Source organism: Oncorhynchus masou, chromosome 29 (assembly GCF_036934945.1).
Source record: "Oncorhynchus masou masou isolate Uvic2021 chromosome 29, UVic_Omas_1.1, whole genome shotgun sequence".
Taxonomy (NCBI): Eukaryota; Metazoa; Chordata; class Actinopteri; order Salmoniformes; family Salmonidae; genus Oncorhynchus; species Oncorhynchus masou.
Genome location: NC_088240.1, coordinates 66,065,017 through 66,078,888, shown reverse-complemented (window position 1 = coordinate 66,078,888; position 13,872 = coordinate 66,065,017). Strand labels below are relative to the sequence as shown.

Genomic DNA, 13,872 nt, shown 5'->3' with positions numbered 1-13,872 from the left:
CATGTCAAAAATCATATAACTTTATACAACGTACCATCTAGATGTCTAACCTAACTAAATACCTGAGTTGACATGAACTTGACCCAAGTTAACCTTGACAAGTTAGCTAACGTTATATTAGGAGACTTGCAAGTTAACTAGCTATAACGTTACAGTAAGCCTTTAACGTTAAGGTTAGATCATTCGCTAACGTTAACTATAGATCACAGGTAACTTAGCCACCCACCTAAACCATACAAAACAACAGTTTACTATTTTACTATCTAACAAACTTTGGTCAATTAGGTTGCAAGGTCGCTTAACTTACAGCCACCTGAACCCGGTTTGACTCAAGAAACCACTTCAACATATAAAATGTTGAATTCCACCTTGTAGTGCAGTCTTGTTTAGGCCTCAGCTCAGGCCTCAGCTCAGGCCTCAGCTCAGGCCTCAGCTCAGGCATCCCCATCTGGCGTTGTGTATGCTTTAGCTTTTCAGCACCCACTGTGCTCCTGTGGAAGTATTCCACAGCTGCTTTCACTTTGTTCAGTGGGCTTCATCACCTCCAGAGCATCTCTTACTATCAGGTTGATTGTGTGGGCAAGACATGGATGATAGGTTCCATTTAACATTTTCATGGCTTTGGTTATGTTAGACAGACCACTTTTCCATCTACTTGCCATTCTCTGGCCACTCTCAACTGGCTTTATATGAGGTTTTGTTTTGGCAAATTCTACACTGTGCTCTATCTAACGTTGTCTACATTATTAAAAAGCTTCCAAATGCTGTGCTTCTGCCTAATTTTCCAGCTGTTGTTTTCACAGCTGCTCTCCTTAGCTGCAAAGTGTGGGCCCTCCCTTCCGCGTCTTTGATTGACACTGCGTGTCTGATTGACAGGAACAACAGGCGAGGCTGTTAGTCTGAGCAGACAGCCAGAACGAATGTGTGTGCGCGCTTGAGCATTTAGGCGTATGTTATTATTCTTTGAATTAGTTAATTCTATTAATTTAAATGTTTTGATTATTCATATCTTTTTTTGAGAGAGATTCGGCTCTTCTGATATGCGAGCCGGCTCCCAACGTTGACATACAAGAACCGGGCACATCACTCATTTACAATGACCGCCTAGCAACATTTCAGTTACGAGCCCAACGCTCTAACCACTAGGCTACCTGCCGCCCACAAATAACTTTCTGGGAGATGTTTCCTTTCTTTAATTTTTAAATATATAAATATATATATGTCTCCTAATATAACGTTAGCTAACTTGTCAAGGTTAACTTGGGTATATATATATATATATATATATATATATATATACATACATACATACATACATACATTTGGAAATATATATATATATATACACACACTTGTAAATAGTCATAACTAGCAGTACGATATTTACGTTGCTGCTTCAGTCTCCTTCAGTTAATTGTGCCTAAAATCATTTATATGGCCAACTACGCCTCACTTCCTATTTAATATTGCCATAGCAACAGACCTGCTACTTCATAGTTTTCCCTGGCTCCACAAACCAGTAACTCCCTAACATTGGCTAGCTAGCAAGCTAACAAGAAAAGCCAGCTAAAACGTGTGATTATAGTCTAACTAGGGGTTACGCCTGTACGGATAATTTACCAATGTATTTGTCAAGCTAACTAACTAATTGCGACTGCTCTGTTTTGGATGGCTGTTCATCTTGAAAATGTGAGTGAAATAGCTAACTAAACTAGCTACGTTAGCCATGTTACCAAGACTCGAGAAGCTAATGCGTTAACTAATCATGTGGTTTCAACTTCGGTGCACACCAGATGAGAGGAAAGTAGCCAAGTTAGCTAGCAAACAAGATAGACATCGGTCCATGCTACTTCTCAAAAATGTTTATTTGAATGCGGAGATTCTGGCTATATATGCCTAAAAGAAATGCATGTTCAGTGATCACGTAATAGACTTAATTAAACATTTATTTGAAGAGGGCAGGCACTGAGGGAGTCCTCATGTGGTTTGCCACATAGCTAGTACTCATTGTCACCAAAGGAGGGCAGTACTGTCAGTGTCATGACCTGAGTGAGTGTGACTATAATCTGAACTTCATCATTATTTTTGCTCTCTTCTTTCCATCAGTCTCCTCATAATGCTATCCTGTAGCCACCCCCTGGCAAAATCAATATGGCATCTGATAGCTACCCATCACATGAGGGCAGGAAGAAGAAGAAAAAGAGTGACAAATGTGTAAAGAGCAAAGACAAAGAGGCTGATGTCCTGAAGGTCCAGGTGGACATAGAGGAGCTCACAGCCTCTGGCCACATTGCCCTAAAGCAAGGGGACTGTGAAGAAGCCCTCCGCTGTTTCAAAAAGGCCTTCAAAGCTTCCATAGAGGTGACATTACTTAGGCTACTTCCATGTTGTCCATTTTGAGACATTTTGTCCTGCACCTCACCCATATAATATAGGGCTTGCTAAAACTGTGAGAAGGAGAACTGAGCACATGATTTTATTGTTTGGAAAATGTCCAGGCAACAAAAACTTGTCTGGTTCCAAGTCCAAATGGATTACAGTGTTTACACAATCTTTATTGTCCCCCAAATGGTAATTGGTTTTCACAACAACATACATCTGACAACCACAATATTTAGACATACTGTATGGAAGAAAGTCAAATATGCTGCATAATGTTTACTGGTACTTATGTTAGCTTTTATAATGTTTATGTTGCCTGTCTTACCATACTCTATCACCCACAGTTAAAGGAGACCAGGGTCCAGCAGGCATGTGCCTTTAACCTGGGAGCTGCCTACGTGGAGGCGGGTAAAGCCCTGAAGGGGCTGGACTTCCTGAAGCGGGCCCAGCCAGGAGAGAAGGGGGAGCGGGTAGCAGACCTCCAGTTCAACCTGGCCGTAGCCCATGAGATCCTGGGGAACCGCGGCCAGGCGGCTGGTTACTACCTCCAGGCAGCCCAGCTGTACCGCTCCCAGGGGGACGGAGCCAGTGAGGGGGACTCCTGTATGAAAATGTCCCACTGTCACCTGCTCTTAAAGGTCAGTCAGCTCCAGGTGTATGTTGTTTATGGTTCAGCTCAAGGATCAGATTTCCCTACCAAAAATCTCATTAGAGGGGAACTGTAAAACGGCAGTAAACTGTACTTATATTCCTCACCTTAAGCCATTCCAAAATGTAGGTGTGATACTCTCCTAAAGAGATTTAACACCAATCCAATATATTCAGAGAAAAGACCAAACTCTGCTTTTTTATAATGAGGGATTACCACCAGGAGATTTGCTTTCATGCACATTAAGATTGTGCTGAGTCAGAATTTAGAAGACCACCCATATCTTCTGCAAAGAAAATAAGATGCTTATGCATGAGGCCTAGAATACTCGAGACTGAAAATTGAATGTTACGTAAGGACTATACCACAGTAGGAAGAAAACAAGCTTCTCTGCTAAAAGAAATGCTCAAGTACTCAAAAAATGCTGGAGTAAATTGCGATAGTTGAATGATTGTTAAATAAGTTTTATTTATTTTTTACAAACAAATGGAAATAGTTGCTTTTTATGGAAATAGTTTCTTATAGAAGGGTCCAGAGATCTTTTTGATTTATTTTTATTTTTTAGAAACAAACAGCAAATCATTTCCTCATCCTGGTTGTATAGTATAGGGGCCCTGAAAAAACATGAACAAAGGCTCCAAAAACAACAACACTATGTCATTTTAGAAATGACAAAGCTCTCAGTATAGTGATGTAGGGCTTTAGATGTTTTACATATGAAATTGTGTCATTCCAAACTTTATCCGCAACATTATATTTCCTTTTGTGCAACTTGAGCGATACCTATATTTGGTTATAAATATACAACTTCTCCATTAATTGATTGTCAGTTGATTGATTCATATGAGCTATCTTCCTTCTAATGTATTAGGTGCTCAGAAATCATGCTTTGCAATTCGTTTAATCAATACAATACACCCCAAAAAATTATTAGTGAACCTGCCCACCTCCCTCATCTTTTCTGATCACCAGCTGCCACTGATGAAGGGCCAGTTGCTGTCATTATGGTCCGTTTCTCATTGGGACACCCTCAGTCGGTGTGTCAGTCAAGCCACGATGAAATTATTTAGAGAACTGCCATAGGCAGTGTGTGGATTTTATCAATAAATTAGTATCATTATTAGCATTTATAATAGGGATGTAAAGATTCACCTGTATGCATCAGTCCCTGGTTCAAATGTTTAAGATCTGAGTGCATCGGTCAGCAGGACCACAAACCGATTCAAATGTAGCATGCATCTGTCCAAAAATCAATTCAAATGTTGCAAATCACCTGTTCACAATTTTTTTTTTTTTTGCTCAAATTACTTTCTTTCTACCTTCCGAAAATGCCTCTCATCTTCTGTGACAATTGCGTCCTCTACTTCAGTGACAAACTAAGCATACAATTGTGTTGCCAGTCATTGATCGACAAGTCATTTTGCATGCTGAACAACCCTAAGCAAAATCGGTAGTCAAACTGCGAGCAGCTTCGCTCGCTGACTAACGTGAGGCATGACTATTCCTGATCTGGCACATCTGCACTTCACCTTCAGCATTCAGATGTTTGAAAATGTCTTGTGCAATATTAGGCTTTATCAGTTGAGTGACAACCAATGTAATTTGCTAGCTTGTTATCAAATGGGCTTTTGAAAATGGTGTTTTACCAGAATAAAGTAGCCTAAGCTACTGCGGGTCACACAGCTCTCATCTGGCTTTACATGCTGATCAGGGCTTACATTGGATTTTATTTTGATTGTTCAGGTACACCATCAGCAATAGTTTTTTTGTAGTTTTGCTTGAAACAATGAGTATGCGGTCATTTTTAGATATACATGGTAAAGTAGATAATTTCATAATGAGGACAGCAATCACTTTTGCGGGGTAGATGCCCAGTTTCCCTTATGGCTCAGCTCAGGTGCAACATAGACAGGTGCAATATAGACATATACAGTACATAATTTACACACACACACACACACACACACACACACACACACACACACACACACACACACACACACACACACACACACAGAGGTCAGCTCAGAGAAGCCCAGCTCATGAGCTCCATCAGCAGCACATTTTAATTTGGAATGGAAAAGGAATGTGTTTATGCAACAAATGTTGCATTGCATCGAACTCGCATCGATTCGTTCCTCTAATCAAACCGAATCACACGGATCGTTTCAAACTAAAACGTATCGATCCTGTATTGTATTCTAGCCCATGTATCTAGATATGTATCGAATTGTCTTGGAAGGGAAAGATGCACATCCCTAATTTTTAAGAGCTTCTGCAATGTCTAACTGACTCATTTGAGATGTGTAGCAGCCAGGTCTATATACTGACTGCTCACTGACTGTCCTACATAGAGCTGGTTCTGATTCAAGATGTGTGTTTGCAGGACTGGACCCAGGCAGCTCAGAGCTTCCAGAGGGCTGGAGAGAGCTACAGGATGGCTGGCTGGCTGGACTCAGCCACCATGGCCTACAAAGAGGCAGGGAGTCACATGCTCCAGTCAGATGACTTCAAAACGGATGATATCATCACCGTGCTCACTGATTGCCTCGAGCTGAGCAACAACATCAAAGACCCAGAGTTGCTCGGTAGATAAACTGTCAGAGTAACTGAATTGAGGAAAAAACAAATGAGTAACAGCATTGTCAGTCAACAATTTGGTCACAGTTTTGTGACTTTATCCCTCTGTCTTTCAGGTAAGGTGTACAATGACCTGGGCCTGAGTTTCTCCCAGCTGAAGTTGTTCCAGGAGGCAGCCGAGTGCTATGAGCGGGCCCTGCCACTGGCCAGCACCAGGCCCAGCAGGCTGGCCATGGTCCTACAGAACCTGGGAGCTGTTCACAACACACTGAGGCAGTACCGGCAGGCCCTGGACTACCACCGCCAGGCAGCCAACCTGCATGGTGAGCTTATTATGTCAATTACGCTGGAGAGTTTAGCTATACTGTATTTTCTGCACAGTTCAGTGCTGTTATGTACTGCATGTAATAATGATATGCCATTTAGCATGCGCTTTTCTCCAAAGTACTCTGCGTGCATATTTTTTCATATGAGTGGTGCAAGCACTCTACCAACTGAGCCACAGAGGATCGTGTGTGTGAGGAACATGTTACCTGAGGCGTGTAGGAGTAATTGTTTAGGCAGCGGGGCAGACCATTCCTCAAACATTTCATTATAACGTAAACTCACTCACTTTTGTACATCGCCTTGGTCCGTACAATTGACCTTATTTTAGCGCCCCAAAAATGTGATACTTCCAGATCAGCTGTAATGTCAATACCACTGTAAAGCACAATTTCTCCACTTTCCAACAACATCCATGACAGGACCTCCACGCTGCCCGTTTCTGCATGATTCAAGAAGGCAATGAGCTCCGTCAGGTCTTTTTAAAAATGGCGGGTGGGGAATTGAAACTAATGTGTGATAGTGAGAAGGAGAGACGTCGTGTGGGGAAACAGCTTTTATTCACTCGATCTGTCCAACTTATCGCCGCTAAAATGTAAATAAAACACTATAAATAGTTTATATAATGTGTCATTACATACCTATTTGAAGGTTTGTGTCGAATTTGAATCGGGTTTTTAGGGCGGTGCTAAAGTGATCTTCAGAAGTAAACAGCGGCTTTTGAAAGTCATGATCGCTTGCAGTGATGATGCAAAAAATTACTAGGTATCCCCCCTTACCCCTGTCACTGTCCATTTCTTGTTTTTAAACGATGAGAGAAGTGCTACACCTGGTGGAGAGAGATTGTAAGTCAGAAACAGTTGCTTTATGCGTGCTGTAAATGTTAAGGCATGACACGTCACGATGTAACGGAGGGTCCGTTTTTTTCTCCAGTACTATAGAGCCATTATCATGTCGATCAACGCTTGAATAGAAACGTAGTTCACACCCCAGATTTTGAAGTCAACACAGTCGCTACAGTCCCATTACTTTTCTTTGCAGCCTCGTTTGAATGTCGCGGTTGTGCACATTTGTACAGAATGGGGTGACTTTACATTACCCTGATTAATCCTTTACAGTACCTTGGTCTGTCTGTGTGTCCAGTGCTCTCCATGCCTCTAATCTGTCTCTGTGAGCAGCTCTCACATTAGCAACAGAGAAAAATGTGTGTGTGTGCGTGCAGGGGTGTGTGGGCTGAGATTCCACTGAGGCAATCCCATGGGTACTTAGAGTGCTTACCACAGCACCACTGAGTGACTCACACACTGTTATTTCTTGTGCGTATGTGCATGTCATTTTTTGCTGTTGGGGATGTGAGCATGACATTAATCAATCTAATTTATTTTATATAGCCCTTCGTACATCAGCTGATATCTCAAAGTGCTGTACAGAAACCCAGCCTAAAACCCCAAACAGCAAGCAATGCAGGTGTAGAAGCACGGTGGCTAGGAAAAACTCCCTAGAAAGGCCAAAACCTAGGAAGAAACCTAGAGAGGAACCAGGCTATGTGGGGTGGCCAGTCCTCTTCTGGTTGTGTCGGGTGGAGATTATAACAGAACATGGCCAAGATGTTCAAATGTTCATAAATGACCAGCATGGTCGAATAATAAGGCAGAACAGTTGAAACTGGAGCAGCAGCACGGCCAGGTGGACTGGGGACAGCAAGGAGTCATCATGTCAGGTAGTCCTGGGGCATGGTCCTAGGGCTCAGGTCCTCAGAGAGAGAGAAAGAAAGAGAGAATTAGTTAGAGAAAGCACACTTAAATTCACACAGGACACTGAATAGGACAGGAGAAGTACTCCAGATATAACAAACTGACCCTAGCCCTCCGACACATAAACTACTGCAGCATAAATACTGGAGGCTGAGACAGGAGGGGTCAGGAGACACTGTGGCCCCATCCGAGGACACCCCCGGACAGGGCCAAACAGGAAGGATATAACCCCACCCACTTTGCCAAGGCACAGCCCCCACACCACTAGAGGGATATCTTCAACCACCAACCTACCATCCTGAGACAAGGCTGAGTATAGCCCACAAAGATCTCCGCCACGGCACAACCCAAGGGGGGGCGCCAACCCAGACAGGATGACCACATCAGTGAATCAACCCACTCAGGTGACGCACCCCTTCCAGGGACGGCATGAGAGAGCCCCAGTAAGCCAGTGACTCAGCCCCTGTAATAGGGTTAGAGGCAGAGAATCCCAGTGAAAAGAGGGGAACCGGTCAGGTAGAGACAGCAAGTGCGGTTCGTTGCTCCAGAGCCTTTCCGTTCACCTTCCCACTCCTGGGCCAGACTACACTCAATCATATGACCCACTGAAGAGATGAGTCTTCAGTAAAGACTTAAAGGTTGAGACCGAGTTTGAGTCTCTGACATGAGTAGGCAGACCGTTCCATAAAAATGGAGCACTATAGGAGAAAGCCCTGCCTCCAGCTGTTTGCTTAGAAATTCTAGGGACAATTAGGAGGCCTGCGTCTTGTGACCGTAGCGTACGTGTAGGTATGTACGCCAGGACCAAATCAGAGAGATAGGTAGGAGCAAGCCCATGTAATGCTTTGTAGGTTAGCAGTAAAACCTTGAAATCAGCCATAGCTACTTATTATTTTTTTAAGTGGGAAAAAATGATCTCTCTCTGATACTTCTCCCCCTTCTCTTTCCCCCTCATTCTGTGTGTCTGTCAGGGTCTTTGGGCAGTCGTCGTGCTCAAGGCCGCTGCTTCAGTAACTTGGCCTTTGCTCTCAGTCAGCTGGGGGAGCATGAGGAGGCAGCAGAGAACTACCTCCACGCCTTGCAGGCCTTCAAAGACACTGGTACAAAATCAAGTCCAACTTCATTCTTTATAAGAATAATAATAAGCACATTTTTCATGTTGAAGTGTGTTCTAAATGTTTGAACAGACTATTAATGACTCTTTACGTCCATTGACCCCTTTTGACACTTAAAGTCTCTCTCTTTCTCCCTTGTTTACTCAACTTTCTCAATGTCTCTTTATATGTATCTTTCTTCTTCCTCCTTTTCTATCTCTTATATATATATATAAAAAAAATCTCTAGATGACTATAAGGGCCAATGGCAGACTTGTGAGTGTTTAGGGGAAGCTCGTTTTAAGTTGAGAGACCTGGAGAGAGCCACCCTCTACTACAAACAAGCTCTGGGTTTACTGTCAAAGTGCAAGGTAAAGAGGTCACTACTACAAATACACCAACCCATACAATCGATCCTCAATAGAATATATTTTTTCAGTTATATGTGGTTGCTCAGACCTTATCAGACCGTATAACGTTGGTTAACCGCCGTCTTCATTTCCAGGACTCGTCCAGCTCGGTCCAGGAGCGTCTGGTCAACAAGCTGAGCGAGGCCCTGCAACACAGGCTGTCACTGATCACCCCTGGAAAACCCCAGGTAGGTGCTGTCTGGACACCACACTCCTGACCATCATACTCAGTTGCGGGAAAACAAACTGATTTGGTTATCTATCAGCCAGTATCTAGTTAATATATCAACACTATAACCAGGTAATATATCAACCATCTTCTGGTCTGTTCATGGGAACGATAATCTAGTGTGTGTGTGTGTGTGTGAACGTGTGTGTGTGTGTGTGTGTGTGTGTGTGTGTGTGTGTGTGTGTGTGTGTGTGTGTGTGTGTGTGTGTGTGTGTGTGTGTGTGTGATGTGCCTGCATGCGTGAAAACCATTACTACACTCTGCATAGAGATGTCTCGGCCCTCGTCTACACACTCAAAATAGAAAAGCTGTTCTGAATGGCCATAGGGCAAAGACTGAGCCCCAAGGTGAGGACCTTCAGTTTAAATGTTGACTGTGAAAAATGGTTCCATTTTAAGCCACTTTCAACTCTCTTGTAGAACTTGTACAGTTTTATTTCCTGTGTACTGACTGGGCTGTTGTTCCATAGTGTGTGGAGCTGGCTCAGCAGAGGTATGCACCGGAGAGCCGGGGAAGGAGGAGGAAGCCCCGGTGCCAGATGGAGAACAGGCACACACAGTGACCATGGGAGAAGCAGGTGACTCCCAGTCACCGGTGACAGGATCTCTCACTGAGCAGCCGGGCTATCGGACTGTGCTGCCAGGGGCAAACAGGCAGGGCATTTAACACAAACACACACACAATGTAAACATCATCATACAGGCTCACACAGTGCACATTATCACTAATTTACTGTAAATATTAGCACACATACACTACTGTTCAAAGGTTTGGGTCACTTAGAAATGTCCTTGTTTTTGAAAGAAAAGCAAAAAAAATTTGTCTATTAAAATAACATCAAATTGATCAGAAATACAGTGTAGACATTGTTAATGTTGTAAATGACTATTGTAGCTGGAAACGGCTGATTTTTTTTTAATGGAATATCTACATAGGCGTACAGAGGCCCATTATCAGCAACCATCACTCCTGTGTTCCAATGGCACGTTGTGTTAGCTAATCCAAGTTTATAATTTTAAAAGGCTAATTGATCATTAGAAAACCATTTTGCAATTATGTTAGCACAGTTGAAAACTGTTCTGATTAAAGAAGCAATCAAACTGGCCTTCTTTAGACTAGTTGAGTATCTGGAGCATCAGCATTTGTTGGTTCGATTACAGGCTCAAAATGGCTAGAAACAAAACTTTCTACCGAAACTCGTCAGTCTATTCTTGTTTTGAGAAATGAAGGCGATTCCATGCGAGAAATTGTCAAGAAACTGAAGATCTCAGACTGTCCAATAAAAAGAAAAGATTAAGATGGGCAAAAGAACACAGACACTGGACAGGGGAACTCTGCCTAGAAGGCCAGCATTCCGGAGTTGCCTCTTCACTGTTAACGTTGAGACTGGTGTTTTGTGGGTACTATTTAATGAAGCTGTCAGTTGAGGACTTGTGAGGCGTCTGTTTCTCAAACTAGACACTCTAATGTACTTGTCCTCTTGCTCAGTCGTGCACCAGGGACTCCCACTCCTCTTTCTATTCTGGTTAGAGACAGTTTGCGCTGTTCTGTGAAGGGAGTAGTACACAGCGTTGTACTAGATCTTCAGTTTCTTGGCAATTTCTCACATGGAATAGCCTTCATTTCTCAGAACAAGAATAGATTGACGAGTTTCAGAAGAAAGTTATTTGTTTCTGGCCATTTAGACCCTGTAATAGTGTACATAGCTGCACCATTATACACACGTGTATAGCCCAATAACACCCATCCAGACAACCCATAAATAAACCCAGGGTAATTTTACTTGTTGTGATTAGCACACTGGAAAATCAAACACGTTTTCATTTCGTGCCACCAGACTCCAGCCTCTTAAATTGTTTATTTTTGCAGAATGTCGTTAAGGTATAAACACCTATTGGGTTTTCTTAAATTACACTGAAGAAAATGAGCTCTGGGAGTGTCTGCTCTGCAGAGAAGAATAGAATCATGGGGAAATGGAGAGTCATTAGTCAGCCACAGATATATCATAAGAGCACCAGCAGAGAAAACAAAACCCCATACATAATTCATGTGCATGGGGATGACCTTGGCTTCCACTGATGATTCACTACCATCCCCCTGTAAACACACTCATTTCTGCATAGCTGCACTATGTTTGTTATTCTCTCAGTCCCAGAGAAACCATATCTCTAAGATGCCTTTAACTTGGCATTGCTGTGTGTGTGGCCAATGTTACACTGCTGCTTGTCATTTAAATTATTATTGAAAAGTTATTATTGAGATTATGATGTTTGAGCGTGCCTCTTCCTCTCACCTCCAGGAACCTGAATAATCATTTTGAGCATCCCGACCCCCATTACCAGAACCAGGACCCATCAAACCACCCTGTACTCGCCCAGCAGAGTAAGAACCACTCCCCTCAATCTTAACCTGAGAAACGGGTGCACAACATTAACTTTTTTCCAAATCTCCCATTGGGGAAGTAGCTAGCTACTAGCTATAACTAGTGTGTGGGCTAAGTAGTCCTTATTTGGACAGAGGACCACTAGCATGTTAAAATAACACTATTGGGGGTTTTTCATCCACATTCTGCACATGTTGTTACAAAAAAGTAATGGCTGTGTTATCAAAAGCTTTGTTCAACCAATTTTTACTGTTTGTTATAATCCCTCTGTAGGCGAGAATTTATATGAGCGCATTAAACCGATGACAACACAGACTAACAGGTACATAATGTTTGTGAGTTATTTCCAGTGATCGGCTTCAGTTTGAGTAATCATTGATACTGACTGAACACGTATCATGTGTTATAGTGAGACTCCATTGTCCGAGAGCTCCGAAGTTTCACCCACTGCTGCGTCAGATAATGAAGAGACCATACCCCTGTTAAAGAAACGGAAGTCCCAAATCTGCACGGTCATGTAGATGCAAGTCCAGGCTAATGTGGTTGGTTAATTGAAAGTATTCATAGGAATGACTGAGTGTATTTCTATGGGTAAAATCTGCTCTTTGCAAATTGGTATATAAAATACTAATGCACATGTAAGTAAGTGCTACTCTATAATATTGTCTGTCTCATCTCCTGCACGTACAAGTGTTGCCTTGTCATTGCATTTGTCTTCCAAACAATCCCTGTGTGTAGGCTGGTCATTGTCCCCCACAATGAAATCGGGGAAGGCACTTTGGATCTGTTTCCGTCCGTTAGTAGGTTTGCGTGTTAGTCACAAGCGATATCTCAGACAGCACTGGCCCGGTTTTGACTAAACTTGGGTGAATGATGCGTCTTGCCATAGAAAATTACACTGATTGGCCAGATGGTGGCTCTGTAACGAGATTGAAAATGCAAACTTTGAAAGGTCACGCCCCTCACCCCGTTTGACCTTAAGTCATGAAATTTAGTAGATCGATCCCTGTCTTCACAAGGAACAAGTTTGTCTCGGGACCCATAAGTTCTGCCATGATGAATTTTCCGCCATTTTGAATTGTGTGAAAAACAGTTAACACTACTCTTCTGTTACCGAATGACCGATCTGCACGAAACTTGATATGTAGCATTTATGGAAAACGATCTCTCAGTGTAATATTTGACTGGTAGCTACAACAACATGGCCGCTATTGACCAATAAACATTCACGTGGGTGTGGTCTGGCACAACTGCATATAAATCAGCCAAGGATATTAATATTGTAACAGAATTTGGTACACATGTTGCAAACACTGTCAAGACTCAACATATGCAAGAACATTCATATCGACCTTGCGGTGGCGCTATAACGGGCGTTGATCTGTTTGACTTAGTGATGAAATTTGGCACACATGTTTAGGGATATGAGCTAAGCCACACGATATCTCAGACACCACTGGCACAATTTTGATGAAATTTGGGTGAATGATTAGGCATGCCATAGAGATCTGGCATTGACAAAATTACACTTATTGGGAAGGGGGCTATAGTAATCAACTGTACATACGTTAGTCATTTGTGGGGGATGACATGTTTACTGTTGCCTTATTTCAAGGTATCTTGGTAGTCAATATTCTAAGATTGTCATATTGTGTATTATTTCTTTGAGCATGCTAACTTAAATCTCTGCTCTTCTCTTGAATCATGGTTGTACAATTTGAAATAAATGTAATCTGTTTTTGAAGTATTTAACTCTGATCCTTTGTAAATTAATAGTCACCCCAAGGCTTAACAAAGCCATCGCCGTTGATCATTGCTACAATAGAACACAAAAAAGAATGAGCACCCAATCTGTTTTCAATTGGTTTTCCTAAAGGGCACACTTTGAGAAAATAGGCCTAACCTTTAATTAAATGCAAATGGAGGGTAAATTAAACTTGGCCACTTCAATCGACTTGTTAAACATGTTAATGAAACATTTTCATTATGCCTCCGCTATGGCAGAGGTCATGTTCACAGTTTTCACAAGTCAAATTGGGGATGGCAAGAGTCAATCTATTGTAAAGA

General features: G+C 42.4%; 1 protein-coding gene across 2 annotated transcripts; it reads left to right on the top strand.

The window, feature by feature from the left end:
• Positions 1-1,517: 1,517 nt before the first annotated feature.
• On the top strand, positions 1,518-13,557 carry LOC135520326 (tetratricopeptide repeat protein 24-like). 2 transcript variants are annotated; one of them, XM_064945785.1, is made up of 13 exons: positions 1,518-1,689; positions 2,107-2,361; positions 2,727-3,020; positions 5,418-5,619; positions 5,728-5,934; positions 8,661-8,789; positions 9,033-9,154; positions 9,289-9,381; positions 9,691-9,769; positions 9,892-10,075; positions 11,722-11,804; positions 12,079-12,127; positions 12,215-13,557. In XM_064945785.1, exons 2-13 carry the CDS (start codon positions 2,152-2,154, stop codon positions 12,324-12,326), a joined length of 1,764 nt encoding a protein of 587 aa, XP_064801857.1. In that variant the 5' UTR covers positions 1,518-1,689; positions 2,107-2,151; the 3' UTR covers positions 12,327-13,557. The 2 variants fall into 2 exon arrangements, with proteins under 2 accessions (XP_064801857.1, XP_064801858.1); XM_064945786.1 differs by lacking the exons at positions 12,079-12,127; positions 12,215-13,557 and having other exon boundaries at positions 9,892-9,999; positions 11,722-11,775.
• Positions 13,558-13,872: the final 315 nt, after the last annotated feature.